The sequence below is a fragment of the Triticum urartu genome, chromosome 4A, assembly GCF_056163025.1.
Source record: "Triticum urartu cultivar PI428250 chromosome 4A, HENAU_Tu73, whole genome shotgun sequence".
Classification (NCBI taxonomy): Eukaryota; Viridiplantae; Streptophyta; class Magnoliopsida; order Poales; family Poaceae; genus Triticum; species Triticum urartu.
In genome coordinates this window covers 618017423-618041940 of record NC_141876.1, presented here as the reverse complement: position 1 = coordinate 618041940, position 24518 = coordinate 618017423, and the positions used below count along the sequence as shown (strand labels likewise).

The window sequence follows — 24518 nt, the reverse complement described above, 5'->3', positions numbered from 1 at the left end:
TAGTATTTATTAATTGATGAGAAGAATCCTTTTAGATGGGCTGACGTCAAGTTCTTGTATTGCAGTACACTCTCCATTCTAAAACACAGTGCATATTAGTTTTTTCATAAGTTAAACATTTTATGTTTGACCAACTTTATGAAAGAATTATATACAAGGTGAAAAAGTCGGCTGACATTTCGTTGTACGGGATTGCTAAATCTCAGTCGGCTGAGACTTAACGAGTCTTAATTGATGCTATATTCATGAGATCTTAGGTGAAGATATGTGCAAAAATAAGTTTTTTTTATATATTATGTCACTTGACTAAAATTTGGTTAAGTCTAGGCACACCCTTCGCTGAACCAGTCGGGGTAGACCTTGACGGATCAGTTGTGACCAAGGAAGCGAAACTTCTGGAGAGTCACCGAGGAGGTAAGAGGCATCCCCGACAATTTAGAGTAGCCAGGGACACTGATCAGCTGATATGCCCTCATCAGCGACAGCCAGCTAGCGGTGATCACATAAGATCTCTGGACCTTGTTCTCGGCTGCTCCACAATGACAGCTCTCTGCACCTTGTTAGGTTTGGACTTCGAGCTTGTTGATCTATGGTTGGAGTTGCTCCTTAGAAGTATAATATTCTTGGATAAGCTGCTTCTAATCCGTCGCCACCACTCTGCCCTAGCTGCTGCCCGCTGCTGCTTCTTGTACTTCTTCGCGTCGAAGAACATGAGAGTGCACCTCATAGGGATGATGGCATTGTGGACACAAGATGCCGCCTCCAACTCGCTCCTCATGACCCTCATGCCCGCAAGTCCGTTGTCGACGGTGACTTGGCACACCTCGTGGAAGGCGGTGCGCTCCCAGGACCAGGATTCGTCCAGGATATGTATGGTGATGCTGGCGCCTGGATCAGAGAGTGTTCCATGCCACGAGTAAAGACAAAGACAGACACAAAGTCGGGTATACCCTTGACGAAATCCCAGGGCAACATCTTGACTTGCCAAAATTGGCCGCGGAAGAGCAACGTGTCGACAGTGAGGCGGGGGTCATTTGCCACAGCTTGGAGTAGCCCGGGATCTCAATGAGCCTTGCCTCGTACACCGTCGTCGGGGACGGGAGGTTGGCCATTGTAGGAGCTCGGTGGAATTGATCAGTCAATTTAGTCCTACCAAAATACGAGGCGTGTGTTCATAAGTATTGCGCTGAGATTCATGTGGGTGTTTTTTTCTTTCTGTTTTGCGCTAAGTTATTTAGATGTGTAATAATAAGGGCGCATCTAGATCAGTTTTACTAAAGCACATCGAGATGCGTCATAAGTATTGCACATCTAAATTCTATGTAATTGATCTTATGCAGAGATTCGTGTGGGTGTTTTATTTTTCTTTTTTTTCTGTTTTATGCTTGATTAAGTCATTTAGATATGTAATAACAAGGCAACAATGCTAGACTTATGGACATATTTCTACAGGACAGATGTTACGGACTCATGTGTCAAAATATGGTTGGAGAAGATTAGGAAGGACGGGGCCCAGCGGTGAAAATCGGGAGGGGGGTTGGCGAGCAAGGGGTCCGTAAGATCAGCCCGTGACAGATTTGCGTAAGTGTAGCATTTTTTAATAATAAGGGCACATTTATAGATATAAATACGAGGCGTGTGCCTCTCCTATGGCCTTGCCTTGTGAACCATCCTGTCTTCGTGTCAAAAATAAATAATAAATGAATAAATAATGTAAGTTTGCCTAGCACGTGTCATACAATGCTACTCCCTCAATTCCAAAATATAGTGTGCCCGCACTTTTTAAAGTCCAACTTTAATCATAAATTTAATCAACGAAACCAATTGCGGTGGAAGAAAGTATTATATAATTGAAAACTTCTTTTGAATACGAATTCACTGGTATAACTTTTGTTCCCGCCGCAGTCGGTCTTATTGATTAAATTTACGGTCAAAGTTGAAGAACGAAAATAGAGAAAACACTATATTTGAAACGAAAGGAGTATCTACTAATACCTGCCCGCAACATGCCTACCCAGCAATAGGTAAAATGGAAGGAAAAAAAAAGCGATAGACATATATCAGATCCCCAATTCCCTCTCCTTGCACATGGCGGCGCCGCCGCTGCAATCAGCAGATTAATCTCGACCAGCTATCTTCTCCTACCCTGCGAGCTGGCTGACGACACCAACGGAAATACTAAGGCCAGTGCCGAAGCGTACGCGCCATGCCGACGACCGTCTGAGCGCGCTGCCGGACGAACTCCTGCACGCCATCCTGTCGCGCCTCAAGGCCCTGCAGATGGTGCAGGCGTGCGTCCTGTCCACGAGGTGGAGGAACCTCTGGCGCGCCGTGCCGTGCCTTGACATCGACGCTCCTGGAAGACTTCCGGGTGCACGCAACTTGGGGGCGTTGGGATTGGGATTTGGTCCGCAGCACCATCCTCCAAGATATTGGTACATCATCATGGCCTTGCCGGCTGAAAATCTTGCGTCTTTCCAACCTTGACGATCTCAACCTGAATGATCTTGCGAGCCACATCAATTCCCGCTGCCCTGTTCTGGAGGAGGTGCAACCGGAAAACTGTTACTTCTTGACCACCGGCAATGTCAAGATCTCCTCCTCCTCACTAAAAGCATTGATCGTCGACGGCAACTACGATGTGGATGCTGATGAGATTTTGGCCTTGATTATAGAGGCCCCTGCTCTGGTTTCTCTTTGCCTGGCCGCCGATGAGCTTTCTTGGATCCTGACAAGGGAGGAGAGGACCTGCGTCATGTTGTTCTGCTTCTTGATGAGGGAGGTGAGGAGGGGCCTGAAGAGCGGGGACTCGAGGAGCATACCCAGTACGCCTTGGCGGCGAACGGAATCCCCTTCCTCCTCCTTTGCGGATTGGCGCACGGCCGAGGCGGCGACCGGCGCATAGGCCCACGCGCACCCGAGGTGGCGCAAGTGCAGCGCGAGACACTGCTGTTTGCCCCGTGCCTCCTCCGGCGTCGGGGGCAACGAGGAGGAGGTGTCGCCGCCGCGCGCAAGCAGAAGACGCAGCGGGAGGAAGAAGAAACGACTTTGGAGGTGAAAGAGGGGAGATTTGGGAGGCAGGCAAGGGGGCCAGGGGAGCTGCGCGAGGCAGGAGGGAGCGGTGGCGTAGGCATCCCCGGTGGCGGAGGAGGACGCGCGGGAGAGCAGGGGAGCAGCACGGCGAAGCTGAGCAGGGGAGCTCCGGCGTCGATGCGCCGTGTCGGAGTGGCGGGGTGTGTCGATTGGAGAAGACGAGGAGTGCGGGTTGTGTCGGGAGTTTGGGAAGGGATTTTCTGCAAAAACGCCATGGAGACAACTTTTTCCGGACGGAGGGAGTATTATGCAACGAAAGGAGGACTTTGTCGCCACCGTATTAAATTCGGTACCGCTTAACATCCAATTTAGGCGATCCCTAGTAGGGGATTGGTGGAATGCGTGGTTGCACCTTGTCCGCAGGTTGATGGAAGTTCAACTATTGGACCACGAGGATACGATTCACTGGAAGTTAGCTATGAACGGGGTCTTTTCAGTGAAATCCATGTATCTGGACTTAATTGATTCAGGGCCATTGTCTAGGTCTTTACACATGAAAAATCAAAGTTCCACTTTGAATTAAGATTTTCATATTGTTTGCTCACAAAGGAGTCATTTTGACCAAAGATAATTTGCTTAAAAGAAGCTACATCGGTAACTCCAGATGGTGTTCTTGTGATCACAATGAAACGATTAAGCACCTCTTTCTCGAGTGCTCACTTGCAAAATTATTATGGTGCTCAATTCATATAGCTTTCAACATACATTCCCCAACGAGCATAAACACGTTATTTGGCACATGGCTCAATGGAGTGGACATACATACACTGAAACATATTCGGATAGGGATATGTGCACTACTTTGGGCGATATGGAATACTAGAAATGATATGATTTTTAGTGGGACAAACTTCATGAGCTTTTTGCAGGTAATCTACAGAGCTACATCGTGGATCCGTATGTGGTTATTACTCACTCATGTGGACTCCAGAGAGCTTTTGGTTACTAGGTGCAACCGTTGGGAGACGATAGCACGAGCTATCTTCAACTGGTTTGGATGGCTTGCTGATAATAGACTAGCTGTATAGGCATCGTAGTTTGATCTGTATCGCTTGATGTGGCGTTTTTCTTTTGTTTTATTTCGTTTGGCACTTTAATTATGGGCTCCTAGTGACCCTAAGACTTTGTTATTTCATTATTAATAAGATGACTGCATGCATCGATTGATGCAGAGGCCGGGAGTATTGCCTCCTTTTCCAAAAACGCTAGCCCTTCCCCCTCGCGGGAGCACACGGTGTACTCGCTCTGGATGGCCATCAACGCCGTCTTCCTTGACAACCGCATGTGCTACGTTGTCTATGGCCATCAACCGCATGTACGTACGAAGCAGGCAGTAAAAGAGAAAGGTAAACAGAATGATATTCCATTAGTGTAGTGGGTTTGCACTAAACGCACAAAGAGTTGGCGTTGAAAGCACCACCCGTTAATTGGGAGTTGGAACATGCCAGAAAAGCAACGTTTCTCACTGAACCAAGGCATGATTGGTTGAGAGAAAAGCCATACATTATATACTATATCCTTTGGAGGAAAACAAAGACCCAGTTTCTTACACTAACACATCCTGCAAAGCCACACAATGTATACTAGCTATATCCTTTGTATTATTTTCCGTGCGTGCATATCATCGATGATTCTCCACTAACGCGAGAAATTCATCCTGCGGATTGTGACAGAGATAAAGCGCTATTTTGAGATATCTAGTCTGCACTCTGTAGAAAGCCTATATAAACGTGCTGCTAGCTCTCCATGTTGTCCCATCCCTCACTTGTTAGCTCAATGGCCACTCCATCCTCATCTGCCCACATTTCTGTCGCTCTAGTACTGCTCCTGCTAGTGCTGCCACATGCCATCTCGGCTTCTTCTCCAGCAACGAGGAACCATGGCAACGGCAGTGACACTGATCTCGCAGCGTTGCTGGCTTTCAAAGCCAGCTTCTCCGACCCTGATGGTGTCCTTTCTAGCAACTGGACAAGTGGTGCATCGTTCTGCCACTGGGTCGGTGTCTCGTGCAGTCAGCGCAGGCAGCGAGTCACTGCTATTGAGCTGCCAGGCGTACCACTCTATGGATCGCTCGCTCCTCACATTGGTAACCTCTCCTTCCCCTCTATCCTAAATCTCAACAACACCAACCTCACCAGCTCAATTCCTGACGACCTGGGAAGATTGCACCGCCTAAAATTTCTATATCTTGGCTACAATGCCTTGTCAGGTAGCATCCCTCCTAGCATAGGAAACATGACAAGCCTTCAAGTTCTTTCCTTACGTCTTAACAATCTCTCGGGCACAATTCCAGCGTAGCTGCATAACCTACACAATGTTGGCAAAATAAATCTCTATGCGAATCGCCTCACTGGCTCAATACCAACTAATTTATTCAACAATACTCATTTGTTAAGTCATTTGGACATAGGCAACAACAGCTTGACAGGACCAATACCATCTTGCATTGGCTCCTTGCCTATGCTGGAGTTCCTTAACCTACAAGTCAATCATCTTGCTGGCCCAGTGCCCCAGGCAATCTTCAACATGTCTAAGCTACATACCATGTCTTTTGTTGCCAACCTAAACCTAACTGGTCCTATCCCTAGCAATAAAAGTTTTAGTCTCCCGATGCTGGAAGTAATTGCCATCGCTGAAAACTATTTCACAGGTCAGATTCCATTAGGGTTTGTATCTTGTGGGTACCTCCAAGTTATTTCACTAGACACTAATTCATTTGGGGGTGTTGTGCCAACATGGCTAGGCAAGCTGACTAATCTCATATTCCTTTCCTTGAGTCAAAATGGCCTTGTCGGCACAATCCCTGTTGTACTTGGCAACCTCACTTTGCTAATGTCCCTAGACCTCGGTAAATGCAATCTAACCGGAGGCATTCCAGTAGAATTTGGACAGCTAGGTCAACTCTCGGGTTTGAGTCTACATGATAATCAACTAACGGGATCTATTCCAGCTTCTCTCGGTAACCTATCGAAATTAGCATACCTGGGATTAGCATTTAATATGTTGGTTGGATCGGTACCTTCAACAATTGGAAACATGCACTCTTTGGTGCATATCGATATTGCACAAAACAGCCTACAAGGAGATCTCAACTTCTTGTCCATGTTCACTAATTTTAGAAGGCTCCAATATCTTAGCATCGCATCAAATAATTTCACTAGTTGTAACCTCCCTAAATATGTAGGAAATTTATCAGGCCAGCTGCAATATTTCAATGCATCGGGAATAAACTTAGTCGGTGAAATTCCACCTACGATTTCAAATTTAACCAGTCTCATTGTGCTAGATCTTTCAGAAAACCAACTACATAGTGTAATTCCACAATCCATCATGAAAATGGAGAATCTACAAGAGCTTGACCTTTATGAAAATAACTTGCTAGGCACCATCCCATCTCCGATTACATTGCTAAAAAATCTAGAATTTTTGTTCCTCAATGATAATGAATTCACTGGTTGCATACCAGATGGCATTGGTAACCTCAGCAAGTTGGTATACCTGGAATTAGCCGATAACCGGTTATCATCCACAATACCGCCAAGTTTATTTCATCTTTTTAGTCTTCTCCAGCTTGATCTTTCTCAAAACCTTTTCAACGGCACATTACTGCTTGATATAGGATATCTGAAACAAATTAACTTCATGGATATCTCTACCAATCGTTTGGTTGGTAGCCTCCCGGATTCAATTGGACAACTCCAAATGATAGCCTACCTGAACGTATCACACAATTCTTCTAATAATTCGATTCATCGTTCTTTTGACAAGCTAGAAAGCATGGAAACTTTGGACCTATCCCATAATGATCTATCTGGTACCATCCCAGAGTACCTTACCAATTTTACCTACCTAACTAGTTTGAACCTCTCTTTCAATAAGCTACAAGGCCGCATACCAGAAGGAGTTGTCTTCTCAAACATCAGTCTACAATCCTTGATGGGGAACTCGGGCCTATGTGGTGCTTCAGCTTTAGGATTTTCACAGTGTCCAAGTAACACTACCCAAAGAACAAAAGACCACATGTTGAAAATTTTGCTCCCTACTATCATCGTAGTAACTGGAGTTGTATCTTCATGCATATATGTAATAATCCGAAAGAAAATCAAGAAGCAACAAGGGATGGCAGTTTCTACAGGTATGGTTGACAGGATCGGCCGTCAGTTGGTTTCCTACCATGACCTCGTTCATGCCACTGAAAATTTTAGCGACAGCAACTTGTTGGGATCTGGAAGCATTGGAAAAGATTTTAAGGGCCAACTAAGCAATGGTGTGGTGGTTGCAATAAAAGTTCTTGACATGCATTTGGAACAAGCCATTAGAAGCTTCGATGCCGAGCATGGTGTGCTACGCATGGCGCGGCACCGCAATCTGATAAGGATCCTCAACACCTGCTCGAACCTTGATTTCAGAGCACTGGTGCTGCCATACATGTGCAATGGTAGCTTAGAGACGCTCCTTCACTCCTCTGGAGCCACAAGGAACTTGGGGTTCTAGAGAGGTTGGACATCATGATCGATGTGTCCATGGCAATGGAGTATCTACACCATGAGCATCATGAGGTGGTCTTGCACCGTGACTTGAAGCCAAGCAATGTGTTGTGCAATGATGACATGACAACACATGTCGCAGACTTTGGCATCGCAAGGCTGTTACTTGGTGATGATAGCTCTGTGATTTATGCGAGCATGCCTGGCACAGTTGGCTACATGGCACCAGGTATGTAAATGCTATACTTAATGTAAGCGTTAAGTAGTTGTGTGTCATTTGTCATAATTTAATTTCCGTTTTGTTTATGAATTCATTCCATGAGCAGAGTATGGGTCCCTTGGAAAAGCTTCGAGAAAGAGCGATGTATTCAGCTATGGAATCATGTTCCTTGAAGTCTTGACTGGAAAGAGACCCATGAATGACTTTTTTGTTGGAGATCGTAGTCTCAGGCGGTGGGTGCTGGAGGCGTTTCCTAGGGAGGTTGTCCATGTCGTGGATGACCAGCTAATACATGACTCTTCTTCCACTGTCAGCTTGGAAGGCTTTCTTGTGCCGATGTTTGAGCTGGGCCTACTCTGCTCCAGCGACTCGCTTGACCAGAGAATAACCATGAGCAATGTAGTCGTGAGATTGAAGAAGATCAAAGTGGAGTACACCAAAGCCATAGGAGCAGCAGCAGCAGAACGGAGTGCTGCCCCATGACTGATTTGTCGAAATGAAAAAAGCAACATCATCAGACTTCAGTGGGCACGTACGGAGTGTCGCAATGCACCTTGTTTCGGTGCGCAGATTCTGTTAAGATCATTAATACTTGTAATAACCTTGCCTTAGTTTCGAAAAGTACTTGTTGTAATAATGTGGACATAGGCCATGTGCATAAGCCATCCTCCCTTGACACCTTATCATGTCGTCAAGACACCAGAAAGGCAGGCCGTGTAGTGCCGACCAAAATATTCCACCTGTTCATGTGTGTATCCTGCTCTGCTCACCCACCTGTTCGTTGATTTGTGCGCCTTGTGTTCCTCAGATTCATGAACCCAGACGCACGTCTAGCCGCGTACTTCCGTAGGTGAACCACTACTAGGTAGCTATACTTGCTTCGATCGATCAACTTTTCGGGCGCCGTCGGCGGAACACAGTCGACTCTGTCTAGCAAGCACTCACGCATTCAGAGGTTTCAGTGAATAGTAACAAGAAAATTTGGATGTCCAAAATTTCACTGAAAGTTGTGCTAATCAAAGACAATCTCACCTGTCATAATTGGCAAGGAAATAAGAAGTGCAGTTTTTGTACTTATGACGAGACAATCAAACACCTCTTTTTTTAATGCAAGTTGTGTGTTCTACATGGGTGTGTGTGTGTGTATTATATGTATTTTTTTGAAATAAAAGGGGTTTCCCCCCACCCCAACTTTATAGAAAAGCCAAGGCAAACAGCAACCACACATGGACTGTTAACAGCGCTCGGCGACAACCGGAGAGTAGCTGCCACAGAAAGGAAAGGGGTTTAAGATTGCCCTATTACAAGTTCTTGGGTAGTCCAAATCAAGAGACATAACCAGGGAGCAACCTGCCAGCTAACTTAAGATCAAAGCTAAGAATTGTAAACTAGCAGAGCACAACCCCAGCGATGTCCTTGGGGGGCGGTAGCACTTTATCTCCATGCAATCCTAAGCAATTCCCCTCTTCGGTGGTCCAGTAACCTTAAGCATCGGAGAAGTAGCACACCCTGAGCTTCTGAGCATAATATTTTTCATTTCTTGATCGTTGCTCCCAACAGCTCCAAAACACATCGTATACTTCGCCATCTTCGCCCCTGGAAAACAAAATCATTTCGAAAACACCATAAGCTCCATAAGGTAGCAGCAGTAACAATGTTTAAAGCTTCAAAGTGTTTTTTTCTCTTCCAGAAGGAAGCCAGCATATCAAAAGAATTAGGAACATTAATCGTACAAATATCAGCAACTAGATTCCAGACATTTCGAGCAACAATGCAATCAAAGAATAGATGTTGAATAGTTTCAGGTTCGCTGGAGAAGACACATGACATGTCATCTACATGCCTGCGATTGGACAAGTTGTCTCTAGTTAAGCTCTTGTTATAGTATATTAACCAGAGAAAAACTTGTATATTCGGTGTCACTTTGATTTTCCAGATATCATCTTTAATGACAGAAGGTATCCCTCCAAAATTAATTAACTTATAAAAGGATTTGACCGAGTACTTGTTAGAAGAATCCAACATCCAGACAGGCTGGTCTGGAGAGCCAGATAGACAGATAGGTTCAACGATTTTGATAAGTTCCTCCCATCTAACTAAGGTATTTTTGTGACACACCTCCTAAAGGTTAAATGCAGTTCACCATTCACCCAGAACTGTGCAAGGGTAGAATCTTGCTACTGGCAAATTTTATATAGGTCCCAAAATGCAGATTTTAAAGAGCAATCTCTAGCCCAAATGTCATGCCAGAAGGCAATGCTTTTACCATCTCCAGGGATCCATCTATGAAAGTTCTTAGCAGCTGCAAGGGCCCAAGATAAACTTTTCATGAATGGAGAACCCAGGGCCACCCTAGTGTTAAAGAAATTAGGGCTAGTCATGTTATATTTATATATCAATATCTTCTTCCAATCACCATCCCTTTCATCATAAAACCTTTTTCCCCAAGAGGCCAAAAGGGCCATGTTAAAATCCCTTAGATTGGGAACCCCCATACCTCCAAACTCTTTTTTCCTAGAGATCAAGCCCCAATTAGCAAGGTGATACTTATGAGAGTCACCCATATTACCCCAGAAGAAATGAGACATTTGAGAAGTGATCATATCAATCGCCCATTTGGGAAATTTCACAATAGACATTAGATAGGCGTGAATACTAGCAATGCAACTGGTAAGCAAAATCAATTTTCCTCTATAGGAGAGAAATCTCCCCAACCAACTAGCGATGTTTTTGATGATCCTATCAATAATGGGTTGAAGGTCCTCCCTTCTCAAATTTTTAAAATGAAGGGGGACACCTAAATACTTAAAGGGGAAATCCCCAAGTTGGCAGCAGAAAACCTGAGCAAAATCATTAGATAGCTGCTTACAGATGTTAATAGCATGGAGATCACTTTTATGGAAGTTAATCTTCAAGCCAGACAAACTTTCAAAGCAGGAAAGAATCCATTTCAAATTCTTGGCATATTCCAATGAGTTATCCAAAAATAAGATGGTGTCATCAGCATACTGTAGGCTGATCACACCACCTGGGAAGGCATGTGGAAGAAGCCCACGAATTAAGCCATTATTTGTGGCCTTTTGAAGCATTTTAGAGAAAACATCAACAACTAAATTAAACAGAAGGGGTGAGTGAGGATCACCCTGCTTCAAGCCTTTCCCCCCAGAGAATTGGGGACCATTAGAATCATTAATGCTAACTTGAAAAGTCCCATGATGAATGGTAGATATAACCCAATTCACCCATTTATTACCAAAGCCTCTAGAAAGAAGCATTTCTTTCAAAAATTCCCAACTAACTCTATCATAGGCTTTCTCATAGTCTAACTTAAGAATCAAGCCAGCAGATCCAGACCTATGAACTTCATGAATGACCTCATGAGCCATAACAACACTCTCCAAAATAAATCTCCCTTTAATAAATGCAGTTTGGTTAGAGGAGATAAGCTTGTCACACAAGGGAGAAACCCTAGTGGTCATAGCTTTAGAGAAAATCTTAACAGCACAATTACTAAGGCTAATAGGACTGAAATTTTTCATGTCTCTAGCCATAGGGATTTTAGGAATAAGGGTAATAATGGCATGGTTAAGCTTATATATATCAAGGATACCACTCTCAAAGTCTCTAACCATCCACATAAAGTCTTTTTTAATCAGGTCCCAGAAAATTTGGTAAAACAAAAAGGACAGGCCATCAGGGCCAGGGGCACCACTAGCATATGAACTCATAACAGCTTGTTTGATTTCCTCCTCAGAAAAAGGCCTCTCTAATTGCTCTCTCTCATCATTAATAACCATTTCATCCTCAGACCAGAAGTTAGCATCCAAATGGATATCAGGTTTGGGTTCAAAGGCAAACAATTCTTTATAAAAAGAGGTGGCCACCTCAAGCATCTCTTTGGTCGCAGTGACCACACCATCAGGGCCATTCAGCTCAGAAAGATGGTTCTTCCTATGTCTGTGATTAGCCAGGGCATGGAAATAAGCATTATTCCTATCACCTTCTAGAATTTTTCTATCTCTAGATCTCTGCCAAAGAGCAGTTTCCTCTTTTTTCCACACTTCATCCAACTCTTTTTTAATATCTTTCATTCTGTCATAGTCAGCAACAGATAATTGGTGGGATTCAAACATGACATCCAATATGTCAAACTCTAGAAGGAGTGCCTTCTTCTTTTTTCTAGAGCTGCCTCTCTATTAATACTCCACCCTTTAGTTTTTTTCCTGAGAGTTCTAGTTTTAAGCATCCAATTATCAGCTGAGGATTTGGATGAAGACACAGAGTTCCAGGCTTCCACCACCATATGATGAAAGTCTGGTTGGGAGAGCCACCATTTCTCAAACCTAAAAGGTTTGGGGGTATTTGGGGCTCTAGCACCAGTATCCAGGACCAGAGGAGTGTGATCACTCCCCACCCTGGGAAGAGCTACCAAAGTGGAGAAAGGAAAATGGGTGTCCCAATTCACAGAAATGAATACTCTATCTAACACAGCAAACACAGGGGACATCTGGTTGTTAGACCAGGTAAACACCCTATTAGAGATAGAAATCTCCATCTATTGATCCAATCATTGAACAAAAAGGCAGTTTGTTGATTCACCAAACCACTACTCTTCTCCCTATCATTCCTAACCAAATTGAAATCTCCACAGATCATAATAGGATAAGAAGCATTAGATAAAGTATCATGTAGTTCAGTGATAAAGTATATCTTAAATTCAGGATAGGCAGAGCCATAAACCAACACCATCTGCCATACAAAGCCATCTGATTTATTTTTAACAGTAGAAACTATGGAGAATTTTTGGTTAATAAAACCAACAACTTCAAAACACATTTTTTTGAAACCCACAAGGATTCCTCCAGCAGTGTTATCAGCTGGCAAAAAATGCCACACAAAATTATCAAATTTATCAATAGCCTTGAGGAAACCCTCAGAAATGATCTCCCTCTTAGTTTCTTGAAAACCAATGAAATCAGGATTAGACTTGGCAATGGTATCACAAAGGCACTGTATTTTACCATGTTGTCCTAGACCTCTAATGTTCCAAATAAGCCCTATCATCAATTAATTTTGAAGGGGTGGGACAAGCCACAAGGCTTAACTTTAGTTAGAACAATTGGTGTTCCTCTGGAAGCATCAGCAGTGCCCAGTGGTTCCAGGGGGGCACCTTTAGGTGTACTAACTAAGTCATTAGGATCAATATCAAGGTTGTCAGGAAGCACAATTTTAGGGTTATTATTGGCAAACACCAAACACCTCTCTTTCTCCACGGCTATCATCTCATCAATGGTAAGATTCTTTTGAATGTCATTCCCCCCAATCACTAAGTTCATTTGACTCATTTGGTTAGTAAGAATGTTTTTATCCATAGTAGAGAAAGATTTACCTTTGAATGTGGGTGGGATTTCCAGATTCTTCTTCCTCTTGTAGGCTGCAGCTTTTTCCATGATGTTAACATTGCCATGGCCTCTAGTAGCAGGTCTTTTTGTAACAATAGGCCCCCATCTTGTCTTGATCTCATGACCAGCCGCTCCATCTCTGGTTTGGGTAAGTGATTCCAGCAGGGACCTCCTCCAAGTTTCACTTTGGAGGATTTGGACAGCCTCAGGAGGGAGAACCCCCAACTCATCTTCTGCTTCCTCATTTTAAGAGTCACATATGTCCACTGATCTCAATAGATCTTCACAATATTCCATGTTCTTAGTATTCCTCTCAGGAGTCATGTATGTAGAGTCTTCCTTAGTTGGAGAAGGGGTTTTATGGATAGCATCCTTTTTTCCCGCCAGTATTTATGGTTTGCTCTGTAAGATTAACCACACAATCAGAAACAGGTTCATGTCCATCAGAAGATGAACCATCAAGGCAAGCAGTTGTCAAATCACATTTCAGAATAAATTCTTCCTGATCAACATTAGTACTATCTCTCATGGGTGTAACCACCATAATCTGAGTACCAGACTTGTTTGAGGATCTTTGCTTGGCTGAGAAATTGGCCTTGTCAAGTTCATCAATAGCTAAGTCACTAACCCCTGATCCATCAGAAGCCTGTTCACCCTGTGTCCCATCCTGATTTCATGTCTGTTCTTCCTCAACTCTCTCATCCTCCTCAAACTCATCTTCATATCCATCCACATCAATAACAGAATCAGCCCCACCTGTTTGTTCAAAGCCTTCAACGGTGAAGCCAAGCAGGAACAGCTTCTTCTTCATTTCAATCAGTCTCTCAAAAGGAATCTTGGTTGGATCTCTAGAGGCTATCTTAACTCTGACATTCTCAAAGAAAGTTCTGAACATTCCATTCCAGTCCACATCTGTAAGCACACCAAACAATGAAGCAATTTGTGCAAATACTTTCCAAGTGCACCACTTTGGGGGAATCCCTTCAATCAGTACCCAGGCTTCAATCAATTCACCAAAAGGTTCACACACCCCCTTTCCATTCAGTTAGTGTCACATTGACATCCTGTGGCAGGGAGAACCCAGGATATTCAATAATATCTTCCACTTTCTTCCAAGGAGGGAACCTGACCAAAAAGGTCTTACTAGAGAGCCCTCTGATTTGCCATGGCCACTGCCTAGTTTTATAGAAAGTAGCAGATAGTAATTCCATCAGTTTGGCACAATTCACTTCCCCTTTCAGGATGTTGACCACTGCACAATTCTGGAAATTTAACCATTTGGACTCATTTGCAATAGGTACATCAACATGGTAGAAACCAAGGCCTTGAGCTCCACTACCAAAAAAGGCAGCAGTAGGTTGAATCTTAGACCACGCTGCGCAGTTGTTGACGTTGTGGTTCTGCTGACATATGAAGCAGGTTTTCGGCTTCACACAATTTCCAACATAGTGTCCCGGTCCAGCACAGTTCAAACATATCATATCCTTATACCTAGGATCAAGAACTTGCTTGTAACACCCCGGATATGATTTACCCAATTTGTACTCCAACTCTTGCCATTTCCGGCCTTAAATTATTTTATTTTCTTGGGTTCGGGTTTTTGTCTCCGTGTGTTGTTGTCGTTGTCATGCATCTCATATCATGTCATCATGTGCATTGCATTTGCATACGTGTTCATCTCATGCATTCGAGCATTTTCCCCGTTGTCCGTTTTGCATTCCGGCGCTCCGTTCTCCTCCGGTGGTCCTTTCTACCTTTCTTTCATGTGTGGGGATTAAACATTTCCGGATTGGACCGAGACTTACCAAGCGGCCTTGGTTTACTACCGGTAGACCGCCTATCAAGTTTCGTACCATTTGGACTTCGTTTGATACTCCAACGGTTAACCGAGGGACCGAAAAGGCCTCGTGTGTGTTGCAGCCCAACACCCTTCCAATTTGGCCCAAAACCCACCAAAACCCTCTCCATCATCTAGAGCGTTCGATCACGATCGCGTGGCCGAAAACCGCACCTCATTTGGACTCTCCTAGCTCCTCCTATGCCTATAAATAGACCCCCCATTTCCAATTCACGGATCTCCCCTTCCTAACCCTAGCCCCGCTCCATCCGGCGCGCCGGACACGTCCGGGCCGCACCGGACGAAATCGCCGCCGCCAACCGCTGCTCGACACGTGGCCGCTGCCGTCCCGCCTCCCGCTGCCGGCCCGCGAAGCCCGTGCGGGGCCCCCGCGGCCCAGCCGCCTCGCCCCGCCGCCCGGCTCCTCCCGTCGCCCGCACCCACCGAGCGCCGCCGCCCGCCTCTTCGCGCGTCGCGCCCGACGCCGCGCTCGCCCGCGCCGGCGAGCCTCCGCTCTGTCGCTGTCCGCCGTCTCTGGCACCGGCCACCACCGCCGCCGCCGCCAGCAACTCCGGCGTCCCGCGCCGCTCGCGTCACCGGCCACCACCACCGCGACGCCCCTCGCCGGCCTTCTTCTCCTTCCCCGACGACCCCAACTCCGGCGAACAGTGTTTCCGGCAAGCGCCTCGAAGTCCGTGCAGATCTGGATCTAAAAATCTCGAGGGTTGACTTTTTGCCCAAAACCCTAGTTCATATTGCCATGTTCATTGCATCGTAACTTTGCATCCGTAGCTCCGTTTTGGGCATATAGCATATCAAAACATTCGTCTCAGAGAGCACATCATTTCATCTCATTGCATCATTTTCATTTGAGTTCATATTGATGCCCGAAATGCTGTTAGAAGAGTGCTACTTGAGTTATTTGTCAGATCTGCTGCTCCATTTAGATATTTGTCATTTTTGCCATGATTATTGTGTGCATCATATGCCCATGAGCTCTACATATGTTTTGTTAATGGTTTTGCCATCTTTCCAGAGGTGCAACCCATGTATTTTTTGTGATGTGTGTGGTGCCTAGCACAAGCTTGCAAACTGAGGCACTTGGTAATGCTGATATCAGGGACTTAGCATTTCCACTAAGTCCTTGATCTGTTTTTCTCATGATGCCATATGTTCATGTTGTTTCCTAGTGATCTGTGCCTCTTTTGAGGATGATCAGTAAGGATGTTTTGTTATTGTTGTAGTGCTCTATCCATACATGTCTTTGTTTGCAATTATGGAGCACCCTAGCTTGAGTCAATCGAGCTCTACTTTTGCTACTTCGTGAATCTGGGCAGATTGTCTACTTGTTAGCGATTTTGCCGAGGGTGTTGTAGTTGATCCGTGCATGCTATGCTATTGTTATTGCCATGTCTAGCTTGAATTTTGTGTATTCTTGATGGGTGTATGCTTAGCTTGTCATGACTTGCTCCGTAGTGAGTGCATCGAGCTCGTAAACATGCCTACTTGATATCTGTTTTCCGCATGCTCCAATTTTCACTAAGTCTGAGAACTGATTATATTTTTGCCATGTTCACATGCTTGCAAATGTATTTTCTGATCCCTTTTGGCTCAAGGTCACTAAGGGACTTTTGTTAAGCTCTTTGAGTAGCTCCATGCCATGCTTTAATTTGCCATGTTCAGGTTCTGTAGCATATAGTTTTGTTGCTCCGAAGTGTGCTACCTGATCTGAAATTCCAGACAAGTGTTAATTTCACTAAGTCTGAGATCTGTTTGCCATATGCATTTTTGCCATGCTTGTTTGAACCTGTTAATGGATGAATTGGTCGTAGCTCAGTGCTAGACTTTTGTTAAACATCATGAATGCATCCCTGCCATGTATTTTGATGCCATGTTTGAATGCTGTAGCATGTTCATCTCATTGCATTTAGATGGCTACTCGCTGTAAATCGCAGAACGTGGCCATATTTGAATGGTTTGCCATTTCCAAACCGTAACTCCGATTCTGGCGTTCTTTATATCGTTTTCAAGCGATTTCATCTCATCTTTCCAGTGGCACACTTGGATTTCCAATTTGAGGCGAGGCTCATTTATTCCTTGCCAAATCTTGCATATGCATCCCGCATCGCATCCCGCATAGCATATCATCCTTGCATCATTTTGTTTGAGCTTTGCACGTGGTTGATTGTGTTTCATTTGCTTGTTTGTCTTGTTTGGGTAGAGCCGGGAGACGAGTTCGCTAACGAGGAGCCCGTTGAGTTTGCTTTCGAGGATCCAGTCAACTCTGACAACTTTGCAAGCAAGATAATCATACCCTCGAAATCACTACTATCTTTGCTTTGCTAGATGCTCGCTCTTTTGCTATGCCAATGCTACAATGCCTACCACTTGCTTTCAAGCCTCCCAAATTGCCATGTCAAACCTCTAACCCACCATGTCCTAGCAAACCGTTGATTGGCTATGTTACCGCTTTGCTCAGCCCCTCTTATAGCGTTGCTAGCTGCAGGTGAAGATTGGAGGCCGTTCCTTGTTGGAACATTTATTTACTTGTTGGGATATCATTATATTGCCATGTTATCTTAATGCATCTATATACTTGGTAAAGGGTGGAAGGCTCGGCCTCTCGCCTAGTGTTTTGTTCCACTCTTGCCGCCCTAGTTTCCGTCATATCGGTGTTATGTTCCCGGATTTTGTGTTCCTTACGCGGTTGGGTTATAATGGGAACCCCTTGATAGTTCGCCTTGATTAAAGCTTTTCCAGCAATGCCCAACCTTGATTTTACCATTTGCCACCTAGCCCCTTTTTCCCTTGGGTTTCCGGAGCCCGAGGGTCATCTTATTTAAACCCCCCCCCCCCGGGCCAGTGCTCCTCTGAGTGTTGGTCCGAACCGAGTAGACTGCGGAGCCACCTCGGGGCAACTTGAGGGTTGGTTTTACTCATAGGATGTCTCATCTGAGTGTGCCCTGAGAACGAGATATGTGCAGCTCCTATCGGGATTTGTCGGCACATTCGGGCGGTGTTGCTGGTCTTGTTTTAACCTGTCGAAGTGTCTTGAAGAACCGAGGTACCGAGTCTGATCGGAACGTCTCGGGAGGAGGTCTATTCCTTCGTTGACCGTGAGAGCTTGTCATGGGCTAAGTTGGGACTCCCCTGCAGGGATTTGAACTTTCGAAAGTCGTGCCCGCGGTTATGGGTAGATGGGAATTTGTTAATGTCCGGTTGTAGATAACTTGAACCTTAACTTAATTAAAATGAATCAAATGTGTGAGTTACCGTGATGGCCTCTTCTCGGCGGAGTCCGGGAAGTGGACACGGTGTTGGAGTAATGCTTGCCGCAGGATGCCCTCTAGTTATTCGTTCGCGCTTTGCCTCCTCTTCTTGCTCTCTTTTGCGAACAGGATAGCCACCATATATGCTAGTCGCTTGCTGCAGCTCCACATATTTACCTTACCTTACCTATTAAGCTTAAATAGTCTTGATCGCGAGGGTGCGAGATTGCTGAATCCCTGTGGCTCACAGATTACTATTAAACCAGATGCAGGGCCTGATGATTCCGCTCCAGGTGACGCGCTTGAGCTCAAGTGGGAGTTCGACGAGGACTCTCAACGTTACTATGTTTCCTTTCCTGATGATCAGTAGTGGTGCCCAGTTGGGGGTGATCGGGACCGTGTCGCATGTTGGGTTATCTTTTATTTTGACGCCGTAGTCGGGCCATGAGTGTTTGAATGATGCAATGTTATTTATGTACTTGATTGACGTGGCGAGTGTAAGCCAACTATGTTATCTCCCCTTTTATTATCTATATTATTACATGGGATGTTGTGAAGATTGCCTAACTTGCGACATATGCCTTAAATGCGATTATGCCTCTAAGTCGTGCCTCGACACATGGGAGATATAGTCGCATCGAGGGTGTTACATTGCTCCACTTCAACCTCTACGGACTGGGATGATTGTACCTGAGAAGATCCAGCAGTCGAGGCTGTGGATCTGGTGGGCTTGGGGGCAGGGGCCGGCTCCTTTGTTGCAGGCGCAGCTGGCTTTCGTCCAGGGAATGTAGCATACTTCTGTCCTGCCCCTTTGGCCTGGCCAGTCGGATTGCTGCTTCCCCCGACACGGCGATCTGACATCTTCACTCCTCGCTTAACAGCTTCCACGAACAAGATAGAACCAGGGCCAATCCCCTCACGAACGACCTTGATTTGCTTTGGAGGTGGATCAAATGGACGACGGATTGCAGGAAAACAATCCGCAGCCGAAAAGGACTTGTTCTCGACCAGATCTCTGCGGATCCAGCAGAGGAATTCGGATTTTCGGGGGTCTTGTGGTTGTTGGGTAGGGTTTCTCAGGGGGCGGCGGTGGGGGGGAGAGGGAATGAGCCAAAGCTGGCCAAAGTGCTCCTCTACGTTTTCTAGGGATTCGTCTTTACATAATCCCCTCGCCTTATCCGCTTTCTCCCCAACAACACGTAAATTGAGCGTGGGTCCAGGCAAAGCTGGGTTCACCAGGTGGGGACGGCATGGAGACTTCGCTCCTGGGTCGGGGTTGGAGTTCAAACTCTGGCTGAGCCCCTCGCCGGAGATAACCTCCGACGAGGTCTCACCTGCTGCAGAAGAAGCCACATATTTCTTATTGCATTGGGGATCAGGAGGGAGAACCCTCATCTCCATCACCAAATCCTGACCAGGAGCAGTAGAAATCGAACCAAATGACCGTTCAATCGAACCAACAGACTCATGCATCCCCCGACGGCGCAAACAAAATTCCCTCAATCTAGCCTTAAGAATTGAATCAACATGAAGGTGCATACCCAACTCACCAGGCCATGGGGGAGGATCGATGGGTCGTCGCTGTGTCTGAACTAGTCGGGGCAGGCGATCTACTGACGGCGCGGAGGCCAGACAGTCCCCGGAGGGATGAACTCCGGCGGAATCCTGGTGATTCCCTCCCATGACGGCGGCCGGATGTTGAGCCTTGAGGGGTGCGCCGTCCGGAAGTTCTCCCAGCGGGCAGCCTGCCGCGGATCTGGCGATTCCGCCTCCTGAATCGCCCAGAAGAGGAGCTCCACATCCTCGCAGTCGTCGTCTCCGATGAAGCACGCGCACTCGACGAAGTTCGCGTGGCGGAGGATGTGCATGTGGATCTCCCCCCACTCATCGCGGTCGGGGAAGCGCTCCAGCACCACCCGCCTCATCTCGCGGCGAGCCTCCGGCGAGTGCGGGTCGATCTCGGGCAGCGGCACCGCAGTCGAAGGCGGAAGCGCCCTCGGCTCCGCAACCCGCGCCACCGGCACAAGTCGGGGAACCCGCACGGCGCGGCGTCGCGCTCCAGCCATGTGTCTTCTTAGATGGGGATTTGGGGCAGGGAGAGCTCGGTGAGATGCGGGGGTGGGTGGGAAGCTGGGGATTGGGCTTTAATAGCGGCTTCGTTGCTTCGCCCGAGGGGGAGGGGAGGGGGCGGGAGGGAGGCGACATCCGTATTCTCCAACGAGCAGCTATTGGAGTTCGCCTATTGTGTATTATATGTATATGTATATATATATTCCTTGGCGTATATATGTGCATATATATTACTTGGTGTTCAACAAATATTTCTGAAATCCGAAAGTCAAGTATCAGCACTCGAAATACCTCACTTGATGAAGATTACGTGGATGAGCGGCCACCAATTTATCACCTATATTAACTAGACGGACATGAAAATGAACTGTAAAACATAAAACTATAGATAAATCACGAGTTTATAACTAGTACTCATTATGCAAGTGAAGATAAGTAGAAAGAATACATGCCCACAACCAAGCTTTACTTTCATTAAGAGTTTCGAATTTCTCTCTTGTTTTTCAGCAAGATCAATTCCTTTAAATATCTCCCTCTCTAGCACACCACCAAGTCATCAAGCCAATAACTGGACATCTTGTGGCAAATCGGTCTTGCTAACGTGCAGAACAAAATCACAAGAAGAAAGTCATCTCTTAGTCTTTCAACAATGAAAGCATGTAATACCATTAGCATAAATAAATGCAAAATGGGAGGAAGCATTGTACCGAAGAATGTACCTATGTGTATATAGTGTAGTTAGAGCATGTACAGCCGGGCGCCTCAAACCGGTCTCAAACGCCCGGGCGGCCCGCCCGGTCAATGACCGGTAACGAAAATATGACCCAAATGGGCACCTCAAACGCCCGGGCTAACCGGCACCCCTCATATCCGGCCCATATATGGGGCAGATATAGAGGCGCCCGGGCCTGCCCGTCACGTCGGACTGATGGCGGGCTCCCACGCGGAATCGCTCGAAACCAGGCGGTCCGAAGCTCGTCTCCTCCGTCGGACCGATATCACCGTGTGGCGCCGCTCCAGCGGGCCACGTAGTGTACTTAAGGCGATCGCCGGCACCGAAACCCTACCATCCACAGTTTCTTCCACCTATCCGCCGCCGCTGGCACAGAAACCCTACCATCCACATTTTTCACTCCCCTCCGCCTAGTAGCCATACAGCCATGCTGCCAGGTGAGAAGCCACCCATTTCTAACGCCGGAGCGGATCCGGGCAAGGCGCGAAGCCCAGATCGCCGTGGGGCTGCCTCCAGATATAGTGGATCTGGAGGAGGAGGAGGAGGACGAAGAGGAGGAGGAGGATGTGAGGGACACTGGCGACGCAGATCTGGAGGCGGAGCGACAGGCCATCCTCGGTTCTTTCCGCTCGGAGTCGGCTGCGGAGGCCGGACGCTGTTGTCGGTAGGAGATGGATGAGCAGCAGGCCGTAGAGGAGGCGGAGATGCTCGCCTAGATGGATGAGGTGGAGCAGGAGGAGGACGAGCCAGAGCCTTCCTACGCGCCCGTCCAGCCGGCGCCTGGTATTGATGTCGTGGACATCTTCGATGACGAAGATTAGCTAGGGTAGTACGTAGTGTATAGTATTTCTTTTGCAAGCTCTGTATTTATTTAGGTGTTAAAATATGAAAGACTCGGATGCATAGTGGCTAATTTGAGGCGTGATTGGTCATTGTCCGCGGACGCTATCGGTCGCCTCGGGCGTTTAAGAGACTGGATTTGCAAAGTCCGGTTGTAGATGCTCTTATCTAATCTAATACATCTGGACGACAAAAATACTTTCATTATATATTTATTTAATCTTCTCATATGTTCACCATCGCAGCCCCGCGGAGTCGCAGTCACCGGTTGCGGGCTCGCGTCTCGGCCTCACTGAGTCGCCGTCGTCGCGTCGCCGATCGTTGGTTGTCGATCATTAACTGTAGCCAGCCTGTCGCGAGCCGGTGGCCGGTGCCATAGGCCCTTGCCCTGCCGCCTCCACCTTATGAACGAGTAGGCGAGCAGGAGCGGCCGTGAATTGTGGTCGATCGACCATAAAACCATCTAAAACACGAAAATATGTACAGAAAAAACAAAATACTAAGAAAGCACTCAACATGCAACACGCGGGGCTCCCGCAAGGGTTACCCCTTGATTAGTTACCCCTTGCTTATGGGTTTTTTAGACGGGAAACATGCTTTATTTTATTGATCAAGAACAACGTTTACATGTATAACGGAGAAATCATGGGGATGTAAGAGCAACAGATTGTGTCCCAAGTTTAGATGTAAAGCATGTTTGGCTAGCAAATGAGCTTCCTCGTGGAAACACACTGAGCTGGAATGTACGTGGGCTAAATTGCCAGAAGAGGAGGGCAACTGGTCTGTTTACAAGAAACAAAATTAGAGAGTGTGGACAAGTACGTGGCTGCATACCTTGGTGGCAACAGGCTGAAAGGTTTTGCGCAACGCCCAGCCATCGGGACTAGAGGCGGGATCCTGTTTGCTTTGGGACGATGATGTCGTTGATGTCTCCGGTGTTTCAACCTTGATTTACTGCCTTTCGGCCACGGTTACAATTCGTGCGTCTGATGTTAGCTTCATGCTCACCTCCGTATATGGGCCCACTGATCATGCTTGCAAAGACGCCTTCTTCACCGAATTAACCGCCCTCAAGCCGGTGTCGGGTGTTGCTTGGCTCGCCCTTGGAGACTTCAACCAAATTTACAGAGCTAGGGACAAGAACAAGAGAAATGTGAACACGAGTAGGATCAACCGGTTCCGTGCAGCACTGCAATCTTGTGAGCTCAAGGAGATCCATCTTCAGAACAGACGCTTCACTTGAAGCCAGGGGTGGACCCAGGACAAAAATGTCCCGGTGTCCCATGTCTATCGCATACTTGTGGATATCAAACAATAATATGGATATAGCAATACACTTAACAGTTCAATATGTATAGAAAACCGTGTAATAGTGAAAATACTTACACAAATCCAAAATGACAAGTTGGTAGTTGATCCGAGTGAAATGAACAATAATGGATCATCGAGTTTCCCAGAAAAATGCAACATTAGATTCCAATTGCCTACAAATAAACAAAACCACTTAGTATAAATCATTATGTAAACTTGCATAATCGGAAAAAAACTGAAAATTTAAGATCGTTACTTTCAAAATGGGATAAGCCATCATTTTGTTAATGTGAGGGGGCAACATCTTTACCTTGAATCAATTTTAGGTCCCCCTTTTCCCTAGAAACCTTCCCATAAAATCTGCTAACCTATAATTTGTCAAATACAATGTGGCATTACTTTAGATGCAGAAAGAATAAATAAATAATGAAGTCACATGTACATGCTACTTGGATTTCACACAGTTATGGAATGAATCAATTAAACCTGCTTGTGCATCCGGCCGGCGCTCCAAGAATATTGCAATCTCCTCCGCACGCAATGAATAGTTATTCCAAATTCCAAATAATTCAATTCCCAACAGGCCAACAATTCTCAAATCCCTAGCCGGATACCCTAGTCCAACTGCCCTACAGTTTGAGAAGCGAGAATTAGGGGTTCTCAAAAAGAAGCGAAAATCGAATTTCCTAATAAAGAGGTGCATCGCAGTGGAGATTTGGTGCAGAAATCACCATACCTATTTATTCTCGGTTGCTCCGCGACTTGAGTTGACAGGATCTGCGACACGAGGATGCCGAACTGACGAGGGAAGAAAGTGCGGCGCACATACCGTATCCATCCAGAGATCGATTGACTTTTTTTTAGACAACCCAGAGATCGATTGGGATGTGGTCCTGGCCAGGCACTCGCTGCTGGACTGGGCCTCAACGCCTCGCGTCGCGCTGGACAGCTTTGCTGGATCGCAATGCTTGGAATTTACCGGTGTCCATGTAATTAAACATAGGGTGTCACATCCGTATATGGGCTGCATATACAAGGCAAGATCAAAACTTACCCGGTGTCTTGTGACCCCCGCTGGGCCAACGTGGGTCCGCCCCTGCTTGGAGCAATGAGAGAGACAACCCGACCCTCTGCAAGCTTAACTCCTTTTTTTTGCAATGTGGATTGGGAGACGACTTTCAACACCCATGTGCTCCATCCTTTGTCGTCCTTCCTCTCGGACGATTGCCCTATTCTGCTTGCAGACGACAAAGGAC

At 46.3% G+C, this 24518-nt stretch overlaps 2 protein-coding genes and 2 pseudogenes across 2 annotated transcripts; 2 read left to right on the top strand and 2 right to left on the bottom strand.

The window, feature by feature from the left end:
- Positions 1-2634: 2634 nt before the first annotated feature.
- LOC147977463 (uncharacterized) lies at positions 2635-3308 on the bottom strand (annotated as a pseudogene).
- Positions 3309-5553: 2245 nt separating this feature from the next.
- LOC147977462 (uncharacterized) lies at positions 5554-7587 on the top strand. Its single transcript, XM_087519337.1, has one exon. The coding sequence runs from the start codon at positions 5554-5556 to the stop codon at positions 7585-7587; it is 2034 nt and encodes a 677-aa protein (XP_087375463.1).
- A 10-nt stretch (positions 7588-7597) lies between these two features.
- On the top strand, positions 7598-8555 carry LOC125550101 (putative LRR receptor-like serine/threonine-protein kinase At3g47570). Its single transcript, XM_087519336.1, has 2 exons — positions 7598-7809; positions 7907-8555. The coding sequence occupies exons 1-2, from the start codon at positions 7602-7604 to the stop codon at positions 8281-8283; spliced, it is 585 nt and encodes a 194-aa protein (XP_087375462.1). The 5' UTR covers positions 7598-7601; the 3' UTR covers positions 8284-8555.
- A 5005-nt stretch (positions 8556-13560) lies between these two features.
- On the bottom strand, positions 13561-14683 carry LOC147977461 (uncharacterized; annotated as a pseudogene).
- Between the last annotated feature and the right edge of the window lie 9835 nt (positions 14684-24518).